The sequence below is a fragment of the Rhea pennata genome, chromosome 20 (genome assembly GCF_028389875.1).
Source record: "Rhea pennata isolate bPtePen1 chromosome 20, bPtePen1.pri, whole genome shotgun sequence".
Classification (NCBI taxonomy): Eukaryota; Metazoa; Chordata; class Aves; order Rheiformes; family Rheidae; genus Rhea; species Rhea pennata.
This window is the reverse complement of record NC_084682.1, coordinates 4,692,897-4,716,872: the sequence shown is the minus strand read 5'-3', so window position 1 is coordinate 4,716,872 and position 23,976 is coordinate 4,692,897. Positions and strand designations below refer to the sequence as shown.

The window sequence follows — 23,976 nt, the reverse complement described above, 5'->3', positions numbered from 1 at the left end:
TGGCTTACACTGGCTGAGTGCAGTTAGTTCTTGGATGCAAAGCACAGCCAGGACAGTACTTTAAAAAGAGTGTATTTCCCCTTTTAGTCCTCTCTGCTTACTAATACCCCTTCTACTACACTTTCCCCAAAGACGACATTAGCTCAGGATGTTACGATCTGTTGCCCTTGTGAAAGTAGGTGATCCAGGGCCTTTTGTACAAACTCCGGTTTGGGAGATGCAAGGGATTCTCCCCTTGTACTACCTGTGAAAGAGGAAAGACGATAGCCTCCTCTCCCTCAGTAACCATCTTCCATGTTGAAACTACAGTCATCACATTACCCTTGTTCTACTAGTAGTCACCTGACAAAAGTTTAAAATGTGACACAATCTACCTCTGCTGTTTCTAGGTCTCTCTCTCATATTTTCAGAAATATTTAAAACTAGATTATATCCAATCTATTTAAATACTTCAGCAAAATCGTATACTTAACTTTGTAACATGGTCCGTTAGTTTGTTACAAAAAGATTCTCCACCACAACCACCAATGAAGCTTTTCCACACCTTTTTCCCTAGCAGGTAACAACATCAGTGTCTGCTAAGCTTACTTGCTTTTTCTTCAGTTTAAGGATTTGCTGTTCAACTTTTGCAATTTCACGATCTACACGGTCCATGCTCTGTATCAATTCTTCTTTTGACAGCTTTGAAGGTGAAGCATTCTGGTCCTCCCCACAAGGTTGACCAGAAATTGGAGAAGATGGTCCCTCATGCTTTCCTCCAAAAGCTGGGTCCTTTCATGAAAGAAAAAATTGAGTGAAATAAGTCATATTGATAATACAGGAAAGAATGTTCAGTAATCAAACCAGTATGCATTCACACATGGAATTAATAAGAACTTCCAGCTATCTTTAATTTAGGTAGCTCTTTAACAGAGATAAACTTTAAGATTTTGTGTTTTGTATACTCAACATATTGTAGAATTAAGTGATAATCCATTTATAATATTCTAAGTTCAAAGTCCAGATTCACAAATAATTAGCAGCACAACTCAGTATTTGCCTTGAAATTAAAATAAAACAAAATGCCTCCCTTTTAAAAAGGCATCTTCATAACTGCAAATAGTAACTTTTATTTTTAAAGGAAGGGTTACTTTAGAGCTAGTCCTCAATCCTCTGCACATATATTGATGATGGTATTCTTGAACATAACCATTATTAGCTTGACAACATTTATTTGGAGTTTTGTGCATAATAACCAGGTGGTAATAACTGTTCAGTTCTCTCAGGATGACAACAGGTTTCCTGCATAAACTCAGAGAGGACAGGCCACTACTCATTTGGCTTTGTTTTTAATCATACTTTGTCGCCTGTTTCAACATGTTTCATGTTCTAATATTAGCACTGCTGTAACTTGTCTTTGCTTATGTCCTTATAGCACTATGCTACATGACTCCCTAGCTGGCAAACACTAGCTTGGTATATACATCACTCATTCAAGTCAGCCTCAGTAAAAGAAGATGAGTCTGAATCCTGCTTCTCCTCCATAACAACACTGGGCTATATTTCTAAATTGCAACAGTCGATTTCTATATGCAGTGCCTGGATAAAAATTCAGTTACATGCAAACAAGTTAACACTGCATGCATTTGTGTGGTATCTCCAGCCCTCTTTGATCTTATCTTTGCTACCCAGCAGAGCAAGTTACTAAGAAATCACATGCTGACATGATTTTGCTGTATTTCACAGATAGATTATTCAACTGATAAAAAGAATGGTAAGTACAAAGCAAGTATTCTACTTTAAGTCTGGTGCCTGTTAGTTTTTTGAAGCCATATTGCGATTTTTTTAAGCAATCTGAGTCCGAAAAAATTAATATATACCTTCAACAGTCATGCTTCCTCTTGCCCCAGAAGGAGAGGGTATATGTGTAAGAAGATTTCACACATTCATTTAAAAGACATCTTTCTGCTCTACATAAATTGCACTAATAAAAATTCAACATCTACAACAGAGATTATCGACACCAAACTACACTTCCCAAGATTTACCCCAAATAAGACAGTAACAGATGTAATTAATGTAATCTGTGTATGTAAATAGATTCATTTCAGATACTCCCTTCTCCTTCCCTGTTTAAGTATCTTGATCATTCAGTATAGTTATTCACTAAAGAAAAAATTTAACTCACAGGCATTTCTCAGAAGTTTTGAAATGAAAAATAGAAGTATTTCATGCATTTTACCAAGATCATTTTGCAGATGAATTTTAAACAACTTAAGAGTGTAGCAACCGACAACTCAGAACTCCAGCTCCTAGTTCAGTCTTCTCTAGCTAGCACAGAACAGGATTTCCACTTTACTATGGTTAAGGGGTCAGACTTCTCTCTCTCTCTCTCTCTCTCTTACTTTTTTGTAAAAAACAAAACAAAAAAAAACTCACACACTAATTCATGACCACAGTTTGTGAAAATGTGCACAATTTATTTCTGGGGTTAAAGAACAAACCCAAACAAAATTAAAAAGTCATCTAAACTGAAGAAAACCGATCAGTTGACTACAACATATGAAGCTCTACCTTAAGGATTGCAACAGAAAGTGTCTTTACCTTCTTAATATCTGCAGACCTCAACCCTTCCTGCAGAGGATGTACTAAAGGCAAGACAGTAGCTGCACTGACACGCTGAAAATGGGAATCAGAAACTTGCTCAAGACGTGGTCGCTTAGATTCCAGTGAATCATGATCTGTCTGAGATGGACCCGGATGGAATTGCTGTTCATATCCAGTTCTCCTTTCCTGAGGCCTAATACACAAAAGAGAAATTATTAAAATATGCACATTAAATACATGAAAACTATTTTGTAATCCTCTACCCTTTCCAATTCTACAGGAAAAAAAAATTGAAAAATCATCTTCTGATCTTCAAAAATATAGAGGAAATACATTGAAAAGTAAAAAGTTAACTAAAAGACACTGTTAAATGAATGCCTCTCATTCCAAAGCCTTTTTAAAAAAAAAGTATTATTGTTGCTTTGATTCAAACCCCCCCCCCCAGAAAAACACAAGATAAATACAGTATTACGTTCCACAGAACACAACACCTCACTTATTTCGTGTTTGCAATCAAATAAATTTTAAATCACACAGAACACTTGGAATGAGTCATGAGTCTATTTGGAACTTGATCTACACTCAAATGCCACTATATGACATAAACTGTCAATGATCCCATCTATGGGTCATTTGAAAACTCTTCCTTCTCAGAAAAAAGCAAACCAGCAGCCTTACTAGCTTCTTTACCGTGTAATGCACAGGATGCCCATAAAATAACCTCATCTGCTTCAACACCTTCTTATGACACATCACTGAAGAGATGACAGTAGTTTCCTGTATTTTGTCAGGACTAGTGAATGGGCTTTTAAAATCTTACACAGGGGGAGGGGAATTCACTTCTCTTACAAAGTAGGGTTTCAAGACCATGCAATGCTACTCTGTTTCTCAGCACTGAAACAGAACATTACTAGCGTTCTAGTAATGAAACATGAACTCAATATGCAAGCCCCAGATTTCATTACCATGAAGTTACTGCTGGGAATGTTCTAACGAGCTTTTAAGCTAGACCAGTATTTACTTAACGTTCATCACAGGTGTATGTTCAGAATCAGATACCTCAGACATAGGGTCAAAATAAACTGCTACCACTACTACAGCAGATGAAGCTACTTTGAGCAGATTTACTACTATTTACTACAAGTGTATCACAACACAGTAACACACCAATACAACAAAGAATAAAGGAACACAATTTTAATAACCTCAACCCTAAATACAGGCAATATTCCTACTAATTCACTATAATCCAATTAATCTTATTCTGATCTGTATTAGGTTTTTCATTTCTAAATCTCATATTCAATGTATATCCAATATTCTTTGGATATACAGTCAAGTGAATCTTTAATAAGGGTTAAATGTTTCTTGAACCTATCAGCCTTAGAGTAACAGTGTACATTTGAATATTCATCAATATCCACTGTAAAGTAACCTATTTTACTGAGAAGTAAGACATTACCAATCTGATACTAAATTACAACACCACATGACTTGCTGTAGTTGCCCACTGTACTTATCCTCAATTAACCTACTGAACACAGACCCGTTGCACCTATTTACACAGGGACAGGAACGGTTTAACAGACTGACAAAGTAGTATTTATAATAAATGATACAAAGCTGTCAAATGTCTTGCCACAAGGCCAAATAGTATGATCAAGTCCTTTGTGCCTAGAAGTCACATTTTATGCCACACTTAAAGTGCTTCACAGTCATTACGACTGAGATACCCAATTACCTCCGCTGCTTCTTACCTTCCTAGCCACAAAAATACCATCTGTTGAATACATAAGAATTTTTTCCCCAGTGTAATCTAGGAAATATGACAGATAATATTCGCTCTGTAATATTTCTTGCACTTGTTGCTTCTACTCAGCAAGACCGAATTATCCCAAGATACAAACATAACACTTTTAGCTCAAATAATATTAATAGTTTGCAAGATGCACTTGTATTCTTAGAAGCTTGCTGACACAGGTGTTAAAGAGAGGTGTGGGAAAAGTGTAGTAGTCTCATCTCCTTTCTATGAAACAAACATATTAGTTAAGCCAGAGACTGAGGAATTATGCAACAGATTTAAAAACAGGCAGCTCTACAATACATTCAAACACAGGAGACCTATACTGTTAAACAACAAAGCAATATTTATTAATAAAAGTCAAGTATTTAGCCAAAAACTGTGTAACTCAAAAACCTTTCTGCTTACAAGTTAATTTTAAACTTGTAGAAAGCATAGACTCATACAAGATTCCTCTTAACATACGCCAAAAATAGCATCCTCACCTGTCAGAGCCTGGGTGAAATTCAGAAAGCAAGGAAGGCCGTCGACGAAGCTGCTGTTGCTGCTGCTGCTGTAAGAGCTGAGTTGCCTGACTGACTTCCAGGTGAGACGAACGATAATCAGGAACTGCAAACTCCTAAATGAAACACAGTTCTGATGGCAACAAGAACTAAGCTGCAGAAGACAGGATCAAACACGTTTAGTCACATGGAATCATCATTTCTCAATATATTAAAAAGATCTGGATGAAATCACCAAAGGCTTGCTCCTGCCCAAAACACAAAGTTTGTAAATGACAATTCTACGTTGCAAATGAATTTTGAAGAGAGTAAATATTTATTCTAAGAATTCCACCTATCATATTAGCAATTCCTTACAAATTTCAAAGGTCGCATCATTTGATATCTGAAATAATATCCTTTAAAATTATTTTGCACAGCCAAGTCCAAAGCGGCAGAATAGGAACATGCTTTTGTAACCCTCAAGGCAATTTCCTTCATTAATATCTCAAGATGTTTTTATATCACATGCTATAATTAGTACTAAAGGAAAGCTGGACAAGATGCGTCTCCTGATGGATGTAATTTACAAAGTGAGGTATAAAACAACTTATTTGTATACACAGGTCTCATCACTGCCTTTAAAATTGATACGCAGCTGACATTAATTGATGACAAGCTCTGCAAGACATGCAATAGATCATTACCCAGAAGATTTAGTTTTCACAACCTATCTAAATACACAGAGCAAGCCAAAAATTCCAATTCTTAAGTTTCCTTTCGCAACTACACAAGTAGAACAAAACAAAACCAAAGTATCTGTAGAAGTAGCAGAATTTCACTAAAATGGGGAAACCTGAGCTGTTCTAAAGCCAATAGCCACAACTCCACAGCCTACCACACCACATGGCGTATGATGGCAGAATAAACGCTCGGCAGAAGTGACCAGGCATAAGATTCTTAGAAATCCACTCTCCTAATCCCAGCTAGCAGAACACTGGCAGCTGGAAGCACTTGTAAAGCTGCTTCTGAGAAATTTTCAGGGTGAGATGCAGGTTTTTACATCTCAGATTCACATTCTCTGCCGTGCACACAGATTTTATCAAGTACTATGTTAGTATATCCAGAATCTAGTGAATACTGCTTGCATAAAAGAAGGAAGGATGACTAAGAGTCTACCTTTTACCCTTCGGGAAAGCTCCTGAGCCTAACAGGAGATTAATTCCCCATCCAAATCCAGTGCCGACAAACATCCCAACAGTCTGGTCTCTCAAAGGATTTGAACCATTACATCCAGAACACTGTTTTCATATGAAATGTACACTAACTGTGAACAGGTTATTTGCATATTCTTGGAAAATTGTTATCTATGCATGTGGATCCAGCCACATCTACACTGTCCAGATTTAGTGCAATGACTAGACATTAATAAATTAAAGCAAAACTAAAAGAATTATGAACCAATGAATTAATTCAAGCTAGGAGAAATTGATGCTAAAACCAGGAAGCTTATATTAGTTCCCCACTTAAAAAAAACTCACAGTATTACAAAACTCAGTTTTCTATCAAAAACCAATTCAAAGAGCAGACAAATTTCAACTTAAAAAGGGGAATCTAATGCTTCAGCAAAAAAATTAAAAACAAAAAGGCCTAAACCCCCAACTATTTACCTAAATAACACCAGCAGAAGTTCTGCTCAACACGCACATTTCCTTTGTCATTTTGTACTTCTTAGCACTTATTTACATTTGAGTTGTCAACATTAAAAAGTAAAAGCAGAGGAAGAATCAAAAAGACTCAACCTACCCAGAAGATAAGAGTATCAATACACCCTCCCCAAGACGGGTCAATTTCTAAAGAAACATTTTGCCAGTTTCAGTAGATCTCCATGTGTTAAATAATAGGAAAAACTGCAAAGCTGATAAGCTATATTGTTTACTTAGGGTACCTTCACAACTTCATAAAATGTTTTTTAAATAATAGTCTACCAAAAAAACCCAAAAAAACAGGAAAAAAAATTAGAAAGTCAAAAATCACAGTCAGTGATAGTCAGTGATTTTAGTAATTTTAAGCTACAGCACTGCAGGAAAGGATATTTCAACAGGTAATTATATCTTTTCAATTCAATACTTCAGAAGGAACCAGGGAGCACTGCATTGCTACAGATGATACTTTCCAGAAGCAGTCAGATCCTCAACATTCAAAGACAAAATACTTTTGAATAAGCAGGCACATCAACCTTATTGCAAGAGCCACACTCCAAGGGTATAAAGAACATTGATACAAATATTTCCCCAGCCAGTTTTATGCATATTGCTCTGCAACTGCAGTGTTTTCAAATGCACACAACTTCCATTAAGTTGTTAAAAACTCCCATCTGGCACAGAAAATATTCTCACTAAATCTGTAACCTTCAGCATTTCTTACCTGCTGGTGTCGGGTGCTAGGGAAGGTGTACTGCACAGAGTGAGTAGGATAGCGACTCTGTTCCGTGCTGAATGCTCCTTGGTTAGGAGGGTAGCCCGAACTTGACATTATCAGAGAAGAAGTCTTCACAAAGCTGTGAGATCAAGACCAGCAAGCAATCATGTTTCTAGGAAACCGCCTAAAGGAAAAAAGATCACTGATAAGCACTGAAGTACCAGATGTACTCACAATACATTACAGCCATAGCCACCTAAGCAAAACAACCATTACCAGTAAAAGCTTTTTCCTGATGTATTTATTTAATAGGTTACTCTACTCTGAAATATGTTAACAGGTCTTAAATGGGCTCAAAAAAAGACATGTCAGCATTGTCTACACAAAGATTTGAGGATTATATTGTCAGAATACATCATTTTGCCAGTCACCAGTTGAATTAGGAGGATTTTAAAAGAGAAGTAGGTCACTTAAATAGATGTTAAAGAGGTTATAACAATCTATAGGTGGACATGCAATTTACTGTAAATTTCTTTAGCACAACATGAAAAAACAAAGTTCACTTTCGTTTCTTCTATGGCATTTTTGGATTCTGCGAATTATTTTGTACTTTCATACTCAGGCAGTCTTACAGTTGCTTGACTCAATATCCACCTACAGCTCATTAAACCACGATGCATTAGTCAGGCCCGAAAACATTACCACCATCTAAGAGGAGCCTGACAAGTAGTAGTTCTTAGTAGAAAAGGCAGTCACAGGCAAAAGGCACTTTCAATTGACAGCACAGTTTGTCTCATATAGGATGCCAGCAACCAAATACAAATCAAAGCCTTAAAACAGTTCTGCTTAGTTGACGTTCAATCCTATTTTGGCCTATTGTGAATACAGCTGAAGATTAACAGTGAGCACTGAAATGGACGTTGATCCAGGAGAAGTTTTTAAATACTGAAAAGATTCGGACAACTTTACTAACAAAGTCCAAGCACCTAAGAAGCTGTGTATAGTTTCAGCTGCCAACACTGTCTGCGGAAGATCAAAAGACACTGACTAAACATTGTGCCCACTAGTGCTTTCAGCACTTTGTTATACAGATGAATTATGGCTCTAATAAAAAGTGCAAGATTTTTTTCTTTAAAATTACATATTTATCTCTCATAGCTCAGAAGATGCAATTCTTGGAGCTTATGTTTTAAAGACAAAATTTTATCAGACCTACAGCAAATTCCCAACCTCTGGTCCACAGCGTAGCAGGTATCTCAGACCTCTGAATAAAGTAACTGCTGATCCATGACTAGTTGGCTTCATTTCCAAGAGCATTAATCTGTAGCCTTTCACAAACATCACATGTCAAGTTTTACTTCTGAGCTGCATTTTCCATTAACAGTCAGTAGACAAAAAAGTTCAGAAAAGAATCAGATAGAGCGAGTTATAAAAATAGATCTTAGTTTATCTGATGTATTTTATCACTACTCTTCTAATTGTTTTCTTTTCCCATCTCTTTGTGAAGCAAGAAGCTTTATAGTTTAGACTACCAGAATTAGAACAAGGAGACAAATTTTGGTTTATCTATGAAATGCAATTTTCACATACCAAAAACTACATCTTTTTCAAAGCAATACTACTGATCTCCAGCTACGTCTTTTATAGTACCTGTATATCAACTATAGCACCTGTAATTCATATCCAAGTGACACACGTTCCAACATAAAAAATTCTTTACGATTAACATTTACTACATTACATCCTTCATTCATACTACATTCATTAGAATACATCTTTACAAACTATGTTTCTAATAGGCCTGAGTCACAGGTACTTCATTTAATCAAGTAACAGTGCCAGAAACCAAGCAGAGTTTTAGCTAACATACACTGTGCTAGTTGCAAGCCATTGTACCCAAACACTCAAATGTATTCCTGGTCCAAGCCGCAGCAAACAGAAGCTTTTTTTTTTTCCCCACTCTCTCTCAACTTTAATGCAAGTCTATGTAAAATTATGGCATACAGCTAACTGTCAGCTCAATCAAATGTTTACTAACATATTAACCACTCCCATCATAGGCTGATGAACATTTTACTATTAAATGAACAACCAGTTGCATGATAGGACAGTCAAACAATTTTAATTTACAGAAGTACAAATCTTAGTTTCATGAATTGCTGCCCTAACTCCTGCCATCTCAGCAGCTTTGTATGTTTATGTATGTTAAGGATGTGGGAGACAATTAACTGGACTTTATATAATATTTACATTTGATATGCCTGAAAACTTCACTCAGGAAAAGAAAACATACTGGATGAGATCAAAGCTCCTTTGTTCCTTTAGCTGAATATGCTCTGACTGACAACAGCAAGTAGCAGGCATGTAGCAAAAAGAGGGCAAGTAAGTATAAGTACTTCCCAGACACACTCACCAATCTTCTAGCAACTTGTGGCTCAGGGACTCCTTGAGGCAGAGGAGGAAGCCATTCTGTTTGAACAGCTCTTAATGGATTTTTCTTCCATTCATTTGTTCAGATGTTTTCTGAACCAATAAAAGTTTTCAGCATTCACAACTTCTTGTTGCAACAACTTCTACAGATGATTTCTCATGCAGAGTATGACTAATCTGCTTTTGTTCACTCTGAACCTGCTACATTCATTTGATGTACTTTGTTTTTGGATTGGAATAGACCAAACATCTATTTCCTATTCATTTTGCCATTCCACATGTGATTCTGTAGACCTCTATCATACCCCTGTGGTCATATCTTTTCCATGCTGAAGAATCCTAGTCAATTCAGCTGTTCCTTCTTCTCAACCATTCCAAACCCCCTCTAGTTCTGTGTCACCCATTCTGAGGCAAAGGGAGTCAGAAACATAAACAGTATTGTGGGAAAGTATCAATAAATACTCACCCTGTTCTTATCTTCTTCCCCAGACATACGTGGGCCACAGTCAGGCAGATCTGAGGAAATGAAAATGAAGCACAAAGGGTCAGGGGAGCAGGCACTTAAAAATAACATAAGTGCAGACAAACCACTGCATGATTCAAGGTCCTTTCTAGTTCCTGTTAAGTTACATCTTCTCCTTGTTTTCTCAACGTTCAGTCAAACCAGCAAGTTGATCATTAACCTGGGTGCTGGAAGTTGAATCCACATACACTTTGTATGATGCTACAAAGGCTATTTTTCCATTCTCAAGAGCTTCAGTGTACAGATTGTCATGTTTGTGTCAGGATTGCTAGTCAACAGCTTTGGAATCTTCATTGTAAGAACCTTTCACATCCATCTACAGCCAGTACATCATATGTTTCCCCACTGGGAATGACCCCAGACACCAGTGATGGACGCATCCGAGAGCCCACTGCATATCTGAAGAATAAATTCTACCCAGGGACAGGAAAGATAGAGGAATCCAATCAGGTCATTTGAAATATCACCTAAACTCTTTTATAGTCTCCAGTCCTAATACTTCTATACCTGTACTTTTGCCGTAAGTATTTTAAGAAGCTCACAACTATGTAAAAAACAATCTAAGTCCTTACAGTTTGATTAGAAAACACCCTTATGCCCTATGTGCCCTGATATTTTGTTTCTAGATACTTCATGACAGCTTTGGCAACCCCAGGATTGTATCACTGTGGAACATAGTTTGTGAATTATATCGTTTACATATGTTAACGTATCTAACTATAGACTCTTAAGTCTCTACAACTATGTTCCAGATTAGCAAAATTCAAGCACAGTAACAATAGTAATAAGCATTAAAGTAAGTTTACTGGAAAGAATATTATTTTAGATTAACAGTATCCTTTTTCAAAGCAGGTAAACAACAAAGAAAGTGATCAGCAACAGAGAATATAGGTGCACAGGTGTGCACTGCATCTTTGTGTATCACTGCTCAAACAACACTAATGAGAAGTTCTGATTCTCTCCCCCTCTCCCTCTCTCCACATTCAGTTATAGAAGACTGGTGTGTGTGTGTGCATGTGTGTACGTGCACGTGTGTGTACTCACAGACGTGAGCATCCTCCATCCATTCACCAATGCTGACTCAAATCCTGCAACTCAAATCTAGAAGTTTTACATAATACATAAAAAAGTGATTCAGTCTTTCAGGTTTTCCTACTGAGAACTACAAGTATTACCATGTTTGTAGCACCATAATCAAAAAAGTGAAACAAAGAAAAGATGCCAAAAGCAAAGAACAATAGAAACAGCATTAGAGCTTATAATCACAGTCCATAAGAAAGGTTGAAAGCAAGGAGAGTAAAAGAGAAAGATGAAGAGTTATCAGTGGTGGTGGTGTAGGTTTTTTTCAAGAGGGAATTGATAAGACAATAGGAAGAGATAAGAGCAGCAACAGTAGAGGAAAATAAGTTGTTACATATTTACAATAAGGAGGCTGAGGGAAAAAAAGGAGAGATGGATACTAAAGGATGAGAAGGATTCTAAACTAGACCTTATTTCTTTCAGGACAGAAAATGACACTGTAGTAATATGACAATGAAGTACAACATTCCCTTCCTCCAAGAGTCTCATTCTTGTTACAGACATTTGTATGTGCCTGCATAACCTCCTAATTTAACCTTTCTATATGCCCTGCAGATCCCATCTGATCTCCCAATCTCTCTTAGTATGAGCATGCCTACATTTTCTGTTACATTATGACGGGGGGGGGGGGGGAAGTTTTTGACAATATCAGTCTACAGAATTACCATCAATATTCTGTTTATCTCTTACTGTATTATTACCTTAACTTTGCAACTGCGGATGCACGTACTTGACTTCAGCTCTTATTTCTCTGCTGACAATCTATATTTTTTTCTCCAGACTTATAACCTTTCACCTAAAAGCATCTGCCTCTCTCTCTTCAGCATCTGCTTACATGTATCTAACAAATAAAAATTATTCTTCATCAGCCTATTTCTTGGTCAGTGAAGGCAACATCATCTTCCTGCTGGAACTTTTCTAAGTTCATTATATCCAGATTCTGTTTAAATATCGCAGTTTTTCTGCTTAACACTGTAACTGTATGTATAGACTGTAAACAGTCACATCCAGGCTTTCCTCACTTTAATTACTGCTGTACCCTGCCATGACAAACTTCATCTTGCTCTGCTCAAATCCAATCAGAATCATCCTTTAAAGCTCATCATTATCAACTATCTCTCCTTCTCTGACTCCTTCCACCGGTTGCCTCATCTCTACCAGACCAAACAGAAGCTGTTCATCTTCTCTTTCTGCATCCCAGGCAGCTTATGATATATAGTAACAAGAAATCAGCTTGCTGATCAAACTGATCACCTCTGATCAGCCAATGATGGCAAGATCGTATTTTTCAGACAAGTATTTTCATACATTTTTTCATGATGTCCTGCAAATTTCTGAGGCTTCTCATAAAAACATTTGCAAGAACTGTTACAGTCTTGGAATGCTGCCCTAGATGTCTCAGAAAGGCAAATGTTAGATCATGAATGCACTCATACAGCTGCCAAGCAGGCTGGCCAACTGTCTGTCTCTTTGTATACCGACAATCAGAAGGGGCAGAAAGAAGTATTTCTTGTTTTGCACTTCAGGAAACAATCCAGTCTTCTGCTACAGTGTTCCAGTTCATGACTGACATTCCTAGACTCTATGGTAAAACAGATAAGGGATAAGGAAAGCCAATACTGTCAAATGGATAATGTAAGAAGAAAATACTACAGGGAAAAGTAGGAATAAAGAGTCAAAAAATAAGTAGTTAAGTTTAAAGATACCTAGCTGAAAAAAAAACAATTACAGCAGTAACAGTTTCAGGAACTATGAAGATATGTTCAGTCCTGTATTACTTGAGTTCCTTGGGCAAGGAAGTGATTCAACAGTATTTACTTCTAAAGGTATGATAATATTTTCCCCTTTGGCCAGCTCAAGCTACTGCACAGATCTGATTCAAGCTTTCCCCTAAAAAATACTCATTCGCACTTAAAATTTTTCACACGTGGAGAATTTTGCATAAGTTACAAGTAACTTAGAACCAGGTATTATAATAACAACAGTTACAGCACTTTCAGATTTGATTTTATGAAGCAATACTAATTTGAACAGTGTCTCTTGATCCTCAGATCTCAAAATGCTTCAGAAAGCAGCAGAAGTATGCATTTTCCTAAGCATACACATGGAAAAACGACTCACAAATGTTAAGAAATCTATCAAAGACTACCCAGGAAATAGTCAATGACTGAATGAAAAATAAGACTTAAGTCCTCAAGGCCTCAACTTGTGGATCTGAAGCACCTTAAGCAGGCAAAGCTAGCACTGCCAAAGAAAAAAGCAAGTCTTCATTTAGGAAACTACTGCGGGTTAAAAATCATGACAATTCTTAGGAAGTCAGTTCCCCAAATCTGTTCAGTGCACGGCCACACATGTTTATGCCAATACAAGTGAAGGGGCCAAAGGCCAGCAGAGGGGCAAAAATCGTATGTTTACTGTTTGGGGAGCTACTGTGCTGTCTACTAGAATATTGTATCTCCTACTCTTACATTCATCTTCCTGAATAACAACCAGTCTCATGGGTAGCTGCAGTTTTTCTTCACATATATGAAACAAGCTAATACTTTTGCATTTAAAGTAATTTTCATGCCATCTTGAAGTACTTAACCAACATTCGCTAATTAAATTTCACATCCTTTGGGGAATCTTCCTCATCTTGTTTTTGAGCAAACTAAGTGTGATCTGAAGAGTGCAACAAACTGGATTACAGTCAGAGATAGCTTGAATCAGTTTAGGTGGTTGTTTCGCTTTTAAATCAGCAGCCTTAGTAAACTGGGTTCTGACATCACTAACCTACAGTAGAACAAGGAAGGCTCATCCTTACACAGGCAGACCTCTACAAGGATAATGATAAAAGGGTGAAATAAAAGGTTTACATGCTTATGCATACAAATACATATGTAACTATCAAAAACTGCAAAAACAAACTAAGAAATACAGTAACAAGATAAATACTACTTGTAATATAAGACTTCAATGTCCAGAACATTAACAGCATTGTTACAAGGTAGGACTGGCTTATCAGCCTCCAAGTCTTAACATTAGTGGGGGAAAAAGAAAAAAAAAAGTACTAGACATACTTCAAGAACAGTTATTACTCCTTCAATCACTGTGTTAATGCCAAATAATCAGGCTAGTCATATAATACTTACTCAGAAAAACAATGAAAAATTTACTAACAACAACAACAAAAAAAGGATTGGGAGGTCAAACTGATCTATATTAGCTACTTAAGTTTGATACTAGAAGCTCCTGCAAAGTATTATGGAATATGACGGTAACTGAGAAAATTAACTACAAAAACATCAGATAGGACAACACGGAAAGGAAAGATACAGGGTTTTAACTTAAGGATCTGCCACAAAGCTGATACCTGAGAAGACTTAAAAAATTAACTTCATGCTTTAAAACAAAATTGAGGGAAGCGTATTTCAGCTACAATGTCCAAGCTTCTAAGTGCACCTGTAAGTATGAAAATCTGTTTTGCATAGTCACAAGAGATGAAAGATACTTTGCATGTTACAAGCAAAAATTAAGAATAATTTAAGTAACAGCTATTTAAAGAAGTTCCAGAATACTGGGTTTCTCATTTTTTTGCAGAACAAACAAATATAATCCTCAAAGTTAGGAAATCTTCTGCTTTTTAAAAAAATCTTTGTACATTCATTTTTATATCCAGAGTACTCTGAGGTTACTAGTCAAGGCATACTAACACTTGCTATGAGAAGAGACAAATGAATCATAAACGCACAAGTTTTCTTTAAAAAGTTGAACTAACTGTTGGATTTTCCATGGCACTTCCACATATGCATATGCCTTTTCTTTATCTAGGAAAAATATTCAAAATGTATCCCTTGATAACTTTTATCTTCTATAGTTTCACTCCCTTTTCTTGTAAGACTGTTGATGTAAAAATTGCTATTCCTATCCCCTCTAGGAATCCAGATTAAAAAAAAATAACTAAAAAACCCCCCACTATACGGCTGTGTTTTACTAGCAATATTAACTAACATTCTTGCCATTAATTATTGCCATATGAATCAGGGCCATAGCTACACCAATGGGGGTATTTTAAGAAAAATGCTAAGAAAATCCAAAACATCTGAATTCGACTCCTCTCAGACCCTGAAATTTCCACTAGCACACAATATTGCCTTATTTCTAAATGTCCAAAGCATTAACTCACAATTATGCTATAGTGTCTGATTCATATTCTACGTGACAAGAAAGCATAGTATAGTTTAATTTAGCCAATTACAGAAGTGACAGAAGTCAAGGAGCATTACAGCAGTCAATTCAAGAAGTCACATTTACTCGATGCTAGCACGATTTTTCCATCTGCATCAAGATAAAAGAAAAAGAAGAAAAAAGAAAAGGATTTTACACCATTAAGAGACCACCAGCTCCTTAAAATGTGTAAGTAATAGCTTTTGGAATATTAAATAAGTATTGAAAGGGTACTTCAAACAGTTTTGTTGCCATTCCAGAAGACGAAAATTAGTTGAAAATTACATAACATGCAACCAAAGTTTGCTACCAGATCTCATGATCACACTGATTATACCTTATGATACTTTATGGTTTATAAAACTTATGGTCTACTAAAATCGCATAGATCACACAGAGCTGATAAGGACACTCTTCTCCAGTAAAATTCTATTTTAATCTCACTTCTGTAATTATGTTCCTAAAGAAAAGTTGCTAATAAGAGATAACAAGACCCAGCCTATATACAGCTTTGACACATTATATGGAGGGCCATAACAGGAAAAACTGGCTGTATTAACACCTTAGGGAGCTTCTAATCAGCTATCCACTTGCCTTACAAAACAAAACAAAAAAGAGGTGCTGACTGTGGGTTTCAAATACGAGTAAACATTTTTCGGAATCTGCTCACCAGCTAACATGCAGGAGGAAAAGTGCCAGTTTCTCATTTCTCATCTGCTCCCTGAGGGAGCAAATCTCACCACTCATGAGTTTTATCAAGGAATAGCACTGATCGATTCTGAAGGAACCTATCCAAGACTCTTCTGCCAAAGAGGGTCACAATAGCAGAGACTATCCAGGTCTCCGGATAGTGTAGAGGCTATCCTAGAGGTAGGAAGAAGCGCTCTGCTCAGAAATGGAAATGAAAGATATAAACATTTCTTTTGTCAAAAGTACTGCTAAGCAATGATTTAAATCAACCAAGGATACAATCCTGACTGTTTAAGTTAGTCATATGAGAAAAGTAGACTGCTTATAGTCTAAAAGATATTTAAAATATATTTTAGTTTTCACAGTAACACCAGATTGTCTTTCCCAGTTATCCCAAGATGGCAAACAGCAAGCAGTTAGTGTACATGATAGAAAATTTTCATGAGCTGAAGACTAAAAACCGAATCTACAGAATATGCCCAAAACAAATCCTATCAAGACCAAACAGTGCACAGATAAAGTCTCAGATTTACAAGTGAGACTGCTTTGAGGTAACTGCAGCAGTTCCCAAACCCTATCTACCTTATCCCTTTTGAAGGGCTCCATCCCTGTCACGGGTTATGAAATGGTTATGAAACCACAACTAAAGCATTAAAACTTAACCCATAAAACTGGAAGGTGAAACAGAACCAACCTGAGCTTCCTCTAGGACATCATCTTGTAGCACAGTTCAAGCCACACTAAGCAAACAGCAGTGACAAGAACTACTACAACCTTCCTTGGCAATTCACCCTCACTCATGAATCTCCACTCAAAAAACTCAGAGGTTTACTCAAATAGAGTTAATTCCTCCCATTTCACCTGTGGTTTAGAAATAACCATAATGATCTCAAACTTCATATACTTCACACACTACGCAAAAACATATTATTTCAAGATAGCAATTTTTGCTTCTCCATCTTGGACCGTCAGCATAGGTACATAAAAATAGCTACTATGCATGAAGTTATTCTTCCACTGTTAAGCCATCTGTAGCTAAAACTGCTTTTGAAAATCATCTAACATGCAATAAATTATCCAGTCACAATTTTAAGTTTCCAGTGTCTTCTTGTAGCCCATTCTTCCTCAGAAGCATATCAGCAGCGGCAGCTTTTTAAAACAGCTTAAATTTGAAGAAGTAAATCAAATGTGACTAACCCATACTAACAAAACTCATAATTCCACAAAGTACAATGTTGTATAAAAGAAACTATCTCCTCATTTCAACTGTTTTCAGATAAAAATAAGTCTAGATTTTAGCTAAAAAGACAATAAAGTTGAAGAAAGATCTTTTTTTTTTAACTGTATATAGAAGTAATGCCTAAGTCTAGTCAAATACTCCACAAAAACAAAAGATGGCCTTCTGGAAACAAAGTTATTGCATTACTACAAAGTTTGAGATGTTCTACTTACCAGATAATGCAACAATATATAAAAATATTACCCTTAATTGAAGCTCGCACAACAGCTTCTAGGTCACAGAAGATTACAAAGAAAGGAAGAGATCATGAACTACAATTAGTATAAGCAAACCTTTGTATCTACGAAAAAAAAAAAAACCCTTCACAGTTCTAAAAGTGCAGAAGTCTACTCTTTGTAACTACAGTGAAACATCAGAACCTACAGAAATAACTGCTATTATCTGCATGTAAGGGATCATCTTTATTCAGAGAGGTTTGGGGAATAACATTCCAAGAAACCTAAGCCGTAAAATTGTACTGATTATGTAGAAGAATTCCCACCTTTCAGACACCTATTCTCTGTCCATACAGGATTTCAAATGGCAGAAAAAAGTATTCTCCCCACTCCCTCAACAAAAAAATAAAAAAAGAAAAAGAAAAAAATGAATTGAAGACTATAAACCTGAATCAACAAAACTCTACAATGGCTAATCAAGTATACATAATTTTTAAAATTGAAAGTAAAAAAATTTTTTTACACAAAACTACTATTAATAGAATTAAACTTATTACAGTTAAACTGTAATAATATCTAGTTTCCCAAACAGCACTTGGACTTGTAGTGAACTTGCATGGGCTTAACTTTCTAACACTGATGAACAGGAGGAGAACTGATAGCTTTACGTTTTTAAGACACAAAAGAGGTAAATTTATTTACTAGTACACTTCATATATATGTTGAATTATAGTCATGTTTGTTAGACATCCACCTTGAAAGGTGAATGTATTTTAAATCATTTCAGAGAGCATCCACTTTTCAAAGCAGCTCCAGGTTCTGTCCAGGAATCCTACCAGTAACTGCCCAGCAGAGCAGAGTGTTCCACCCCACGGTGCGCAGCCTGTTCCCAACAGCAAGGCGACACCTCCTGCGGCTCTTTCCAACTCTTTCCACTGGACAAGTGCACGCTGCGATTTCATGAAGACTCCACACATTATTAACCGAATGTACTCTCTCTGAAGCACAGCATTAGGCATGACTAAATGCATGGCATAAAAAGAGGAATTAAAGAGACACCGTCTTAGTTTACACATATTTTACATATTATCTTGTCCTTTTTCCTTCACAGGTGTTCTTCCCCCTCATTGTCTTTGTGAATATATTTTAATTTTCAGTTTTTTATAAGACTAGACAGTCTACGCATACGGAATTTTAAGTCCTGGTCAATAGTTTGCCCAGATAATCTCATTTGTCTATACAAAAATTTCACTTTTGAGTTTTTAACTGCTGAGAATTGATGAATAGGATTTTTCAGAGATGGCTGATGTATCTCTGTACCAATACAGTGTCTCAATTTTGCAATAGCCTTTGTAATCAGAAGCAGGTGAAGTCACTGCCATCAAAAACCACATAGACCAACATCCTCCTTAAGCCTAACCAAAAAAAAAAAAAAAAAAAAAGCATATCAAATCAGTCTGGGAGTGGCAGCATTACATGAGTGGTTTAGACATGAAGCGATTCAAGGACATAGAAATCCCTCATAGGATACTAAGAGGAAACGTAGCTCCAAGGTAAGTTGGAACTCTGTGTACACACCAACTCTCTAAACTTAAACCTCAGCAGGCTTAGGCCATGGTAGTTATTTAACAAACAATGGATAAACACTGAACTAGCACAGAAGGAAAAAAAAAACAACAACAACATCACAAAACATCATTACTAGATGAAGAAGCATTAAAGGAGAGAAAAACTAAAATGGAAAAATGTATTCAGCACGTTCCTGGCTATTTGCATAATTTAGAAGTAGTCCAAAGTAAATATTTACAGACAGCAGTCACACATAGGTCAGAATTTTCATCTGGAACATCTACAGTAGAGAGACTAGGTGGCACGTTCAGTTCATAGCTTATCATCTGAAACACTGATTTGGATTTGACTAAAGAAAATAAATGACTTGAAGAGTGCAAGACTGTCATCCAGGAAACGTTTGTTTGCATTATGAAACCACTGTCTGGTTAGTAGTCTGTTCTCAGGATTGTACTGCGTTGCGCTGCACCTGCATGAGGCACAGATCACTTCCAACTTAAACAGTTGCCAAAATCTTAAATTTAAGGAGCTGTGCCCACTAGAACTTTGAATATTATTTTCATCAAACAACAAAATCTGCATTTTGTAGGCAAGCGCAGAAAAAGGAGCAAAACATTTCACTACAACTTCAGCTGAGAACTTTGAAAGAATAAATTAGATGCTAGTATTAAGAACATCATTAGATCAATATAATACAGAACAAGATTAAAGACATTTTTTTCTTTAACGTCAAAGACTTTTCTGGTTACTTCTATGCATTTAGCAGCAGTAGCACAGTCAGCTTCCCCTCCCTGTGAGCATCTCTCACACATGCTGTAACTGAAAAATGAAATATCTTAGAAGATGCAATTATGGAACTACAAGAACCGGTGAAGAGGAGCAGAGGGAGGAAACTGAATGGAAACTTAGAGTCTGACACTACTTTTAGCTTAATTCTTGAGTAAGCTTCCTAGATCCCTTTACATCACTATGAAGTGTGAGTATGCCCAGAAAGTGCAACTAAAATGAGTGATTGGAGGAGACTACATTCAAAATAATCAGCAGCAATATCGTGCAGAGGAGTGAATATAGCCAGATTCTGTACATGTAATAACTCCTATTTAAAATTTTAACCCGGGGAGGTGTAAGCTAACTAACAAGATACAGAGAACTAACACTTGCGGACACAAAACACTTGTAATATTCTCCATATACATTAAAAAACACAGATTATAACTCCAAAAGAAATAAGATTCCCAAATGCTGCCCTTTCCCATGTTTCAGTAACAAGTTTAGGTACGATTCAGTGACCAATATCAAATAGTATATTTCAAATAGGCGAACTATATTGTATGTAACATACAACCAAACTTTGTTTCCTAAGCAACCTATACTACACTACATAGAAAAGCGACATCAAGAAAAAGTTAACTACGCTTTTGCAAAAAGGGTTGCTGTTGTTAGTTTGTTTCCTCTGAACTTCTGAATCCTTGGGATAAGCATGAAGGTCTTCCAGCTTCAAACACAAGACACTAAATGTCAGCTAACTAGAAATCCACTTCAAATATTATATATTACTTTTCCAAATGTCAAAGTTGCTTAATTAATCAGGAATAACAACACTGTGCAGAATAAAATTCTGGGGTAAAATTACAACGGATTTGCACAGCCCTTATGTAAAGTGACACAATGCTGTGTGTCCACTTACTCAGGCAGTTAAACTGTAATCATGCCATCCTACTTATCAGAACAATGGTATTTTTAAAAAATAGCATGATCTTCCCCAAATCATAAACTTTATGATCAAAAGCCCTACCAGGGCTCAAGCAGTTGATAACTACAGTACCATACCTAGAAATACTGCTTAATGTAAGAATACTGCCACAAAAGGAATTCAAAACTAGACATCCCTCTCATTATAGCAAGTGATCCTACTATTTTTTTATTCTTAGATTACAACAATATTTAAATGAAAAAGTACAACACTGGTGAAGATCATATATGCGAAATGAGAAGAAACATGCTTTGGACAATGACAGATTGTTCAGACTATCTATTCACTTAAGCCTATCTAATACTAGAAGTACATATGTTCATTTAGAACCTTGTCTAACTATAACTGACTAGATGCCGACAGTTAGTTCTAAGCGCAGAAAACCAGCAAGCACTGAGTTCTTTACCATCAAATCGGAATAATTCTAGAAAAAGCCACTTCCATTGTGTTCTCCAACAGCCCAGAGATGACAGAAGCTGGGGATGTTTACAGGTCCTAAATGAATAATTCAGCATCAGCAACAACTCCCCACCATTGACAACCTCAACGTGGTACTCGAGCGGGCAGCTGTGACGCGCTTCCAACACGCAAGTTCTGTAAACAGGACATTTTCAGAAACTAATGCACTCCTGCCCAAGCGTCCAAGTGGCTAGTTCTGAAAAGACAGCCCCCCCCCCTTTTTTGGGTCTTTTGGGGGGTTTGCCTTTAACTGGAAATTCTCTCTGCAGGACAAGGATCAACACCCAGAACACTGATGCTCTGGGATGTCCCTCAGAACTTCCCCGTAAAGGCCCTCTCCAACGCCCAACCGAAGCCCCAATGTCCCCCTCAGACCTTCCCGCACATCAACAGCGCTAACAGGAGGAAAGACCCCTGCACGCACCGGCACGGCCGCCCCATCCCTCACCTGACCCGCCCACCTCCTCCGCCCCGGCGGCTTCCCCGGGGTCTCCCTCGGGGTCCCCCCCGGCCCCAGCGCCCTCCCCCCGGGGACGAGAGCGGCTCCCGCCCCGGTGAGGAAGCGGGAGGAAGGGACGGCCGGGGCCCCCCGCCTCTTCCCCCTCCCCCTCCGCCTCACAGCGGAGGCGCTAGGCCCTGCTGCTCCGCTTCCCCACGCCGGGCCGCGCCGCCCCCCTCGCCGCCCCGCTGGGCCCCCTGCGCTTACCGACGGCGCGGCGCTGGGGCGGCCGGAGCGGCCGGCTCGGGCTGGGCCGGGCGGTCGCAGAGTCTCACCTCAACCTCAGCGCCACCACCACCGCCATCTTGCCTCCCCTCCCCCGGCTCCGCCGGCTCCGCCCCTTCTCGCCAGGTCCTGGCAGCTAACGAACAAACGGCGGCGGGGCGGCTCGTTGGCTTCCAGCGGCCGCGGGGGCTCGCCCCGTCTGCCGGCGAGTCTCGCGGCGTGGCGTTGCCTAGGCGGCGCCGACCCGGGAGAAGGCGCGGGCGGCCCCGGGGGCCAGCGGGAGCGCTGCTATGCTTCTGCCAGGACCCGCCGGTCGATGCCGCGGCGGAGGGCTCCCTCCCCCTCCACCCCCGCCGCGGGGGGGGCGGCGCTGCCCATGGCGGGACCGGGGGGGCGGCCGCCGCCGCCATGAGGCGGCCGCGGGGAGCGGGCGCGCTGGGGCCGGGGCAGCCGGGCGGGGGACGACGCCGCCGGGACGAGGGGAGCGGGCGCTGCCGCCGCCGCCGCCCGCGCCAGCAGCGGCTCCCGCGGGGCCCCGCAGCGCGGGCGGGCGCGCAGGGCCCCGTCGCCCCTCGTCGAGGGAGCGTTAGTCAAATCACCCTGAGGTGATTTTTTGGAAGTAACGGGATGGCGGCCCGGCCCCCGCCCCGAGGCCGCCCCGCCCGGCTGCCAGGGCTCCCGCGAGGCTCCCACGGTTTTGTTAGCACTGTGTTTTTTTTTTTTTTCCCTCTGCCTCTAGAGATGAATGACTCCTGAAAATTGTGAGAGCTCCACAAAATCTCAGCTGTCTTTTTTCTTACTCCCCCCCCCCCGAATGAAGAATATGTAAATTGTGCCCTCTCTGCCTGCCGAGGCACGGTTATGTTCCCGTGGTGTTGACAGCTTGTTCAATAAGGTATTCCTAATCTGCGTGACATTTTACCTGCAAATATGTAATTTTAGATGCGTTGAGATCACAACTGAATCCCTTATCAGCTGTACTGTGGAAAAAGGGATACTATTGGTCACAAATTAAATTATCACATTGAGAGAATGTTACATATTGCTCTAATTTTCATTAAATATGAGAAGCCATGTCCCATGTTTGTGGAATATGTGTCCACACAGTTATTTATTTAGACTAATAATTTAGGGGCTCACCCTGTGGCAAATAAATAGGATTACTTATTAAATATGTAGTTAGCACAGTAGCTGAGTTCCACTGTGTTAAGTGCTCCGTTAATACGACATGACACATCCCCATGCTGAAGTGTTCGCAGTCCTCTTTAATCCTAGTACATGCCCATGACTACCTCTGTTCACTTGAAAGCTAGGTTTCTAGTGCGAAGCCAAGAGGTCAGGCGAACAGCTTGTTAGCACTTGGCTGTTCTTCAGATACTGACTTCCTCTGAATTGCTTTCTCCATTTTACTGTCTAAACTTGCTCAGCTTACATAGTCCATCCTTGCTGACTTAATATGCCTGTCTTCCATATTGCCTGTTTGCCTTGAAAAACAAACTTTCCATGCTATAGCATATCTGGTTGCCTTTTCCATTTTTATTTTACTATTTCCTGTCTCTCTTTTCCTCTGCAACTCTCTCAGCTGGTTGACTTCACTTCTTAAGATGTATCCAGACGTTATTTTTTTCCCTTTGCAGTCACAGTCGCAGTGGCCAACAAATTTGCAGATACTAGACGTCTCTCTGAAGCTACCTTCCTCTTGCCCTACTTTTGAGATGTCTCGCAACCTGCGTGTCCTCCACAGTCAGACAGTAAAGGCGTAAAATGGTACGTGAAGAGCCCAGCTTTGGTTGATAT

At 38.7% G+C, this 23,976-nt stretch overlaps 1 protein-coding gene across 5 annotated transcripts in view; it reads right to left on the bottom strand.

Annotated features, from left to right (window-relative positions):
• NCOR1 (nuclear receptor corepressor 1) overlaps positions 1-22,269 on the bottom strand; it is a 72,801-nt gene extending 50,532 nt beyond the window's left edge. For 4 of the 5 annotated variants that reach the window (XM_062592756.1, XM_062592759.1, XM_062592758.1 and 1 more), the window contains exons 1-6: positions 22,162-22,269; positions 10,187-10,236; positions 7,297-7,474; positions 4,873-5,006; positions 2,584-2,779; positions 589-771 (exon numbers count right to left, since the gene is read on the bottom strand). In XM_062592756.1, the coding sequence (XP_062448740.1) occupies positions 589-771; positions 2,584-2,779; positions 4,873-5,006; positions 7,297-7,404 (621 nt within the window). In that variant the 5' untranslated portion in view covers positions 7,405-7,474; positions 10,187-10,236; positions 22,162-22,269. The remainder of the gene's footprint in view (positions 1-588; positions 772-2,583; positions 2,780-4,872; positions 5,007-7,296; positions 7,475-10,186; positions 10,237-22,161) is intronic. The other variant, XM_062592757.1, reaches the window with a different exon arrangement.
• Between the last annotated feature and the right edge of the window lie 1,707 nt (positions 22,270-23,976).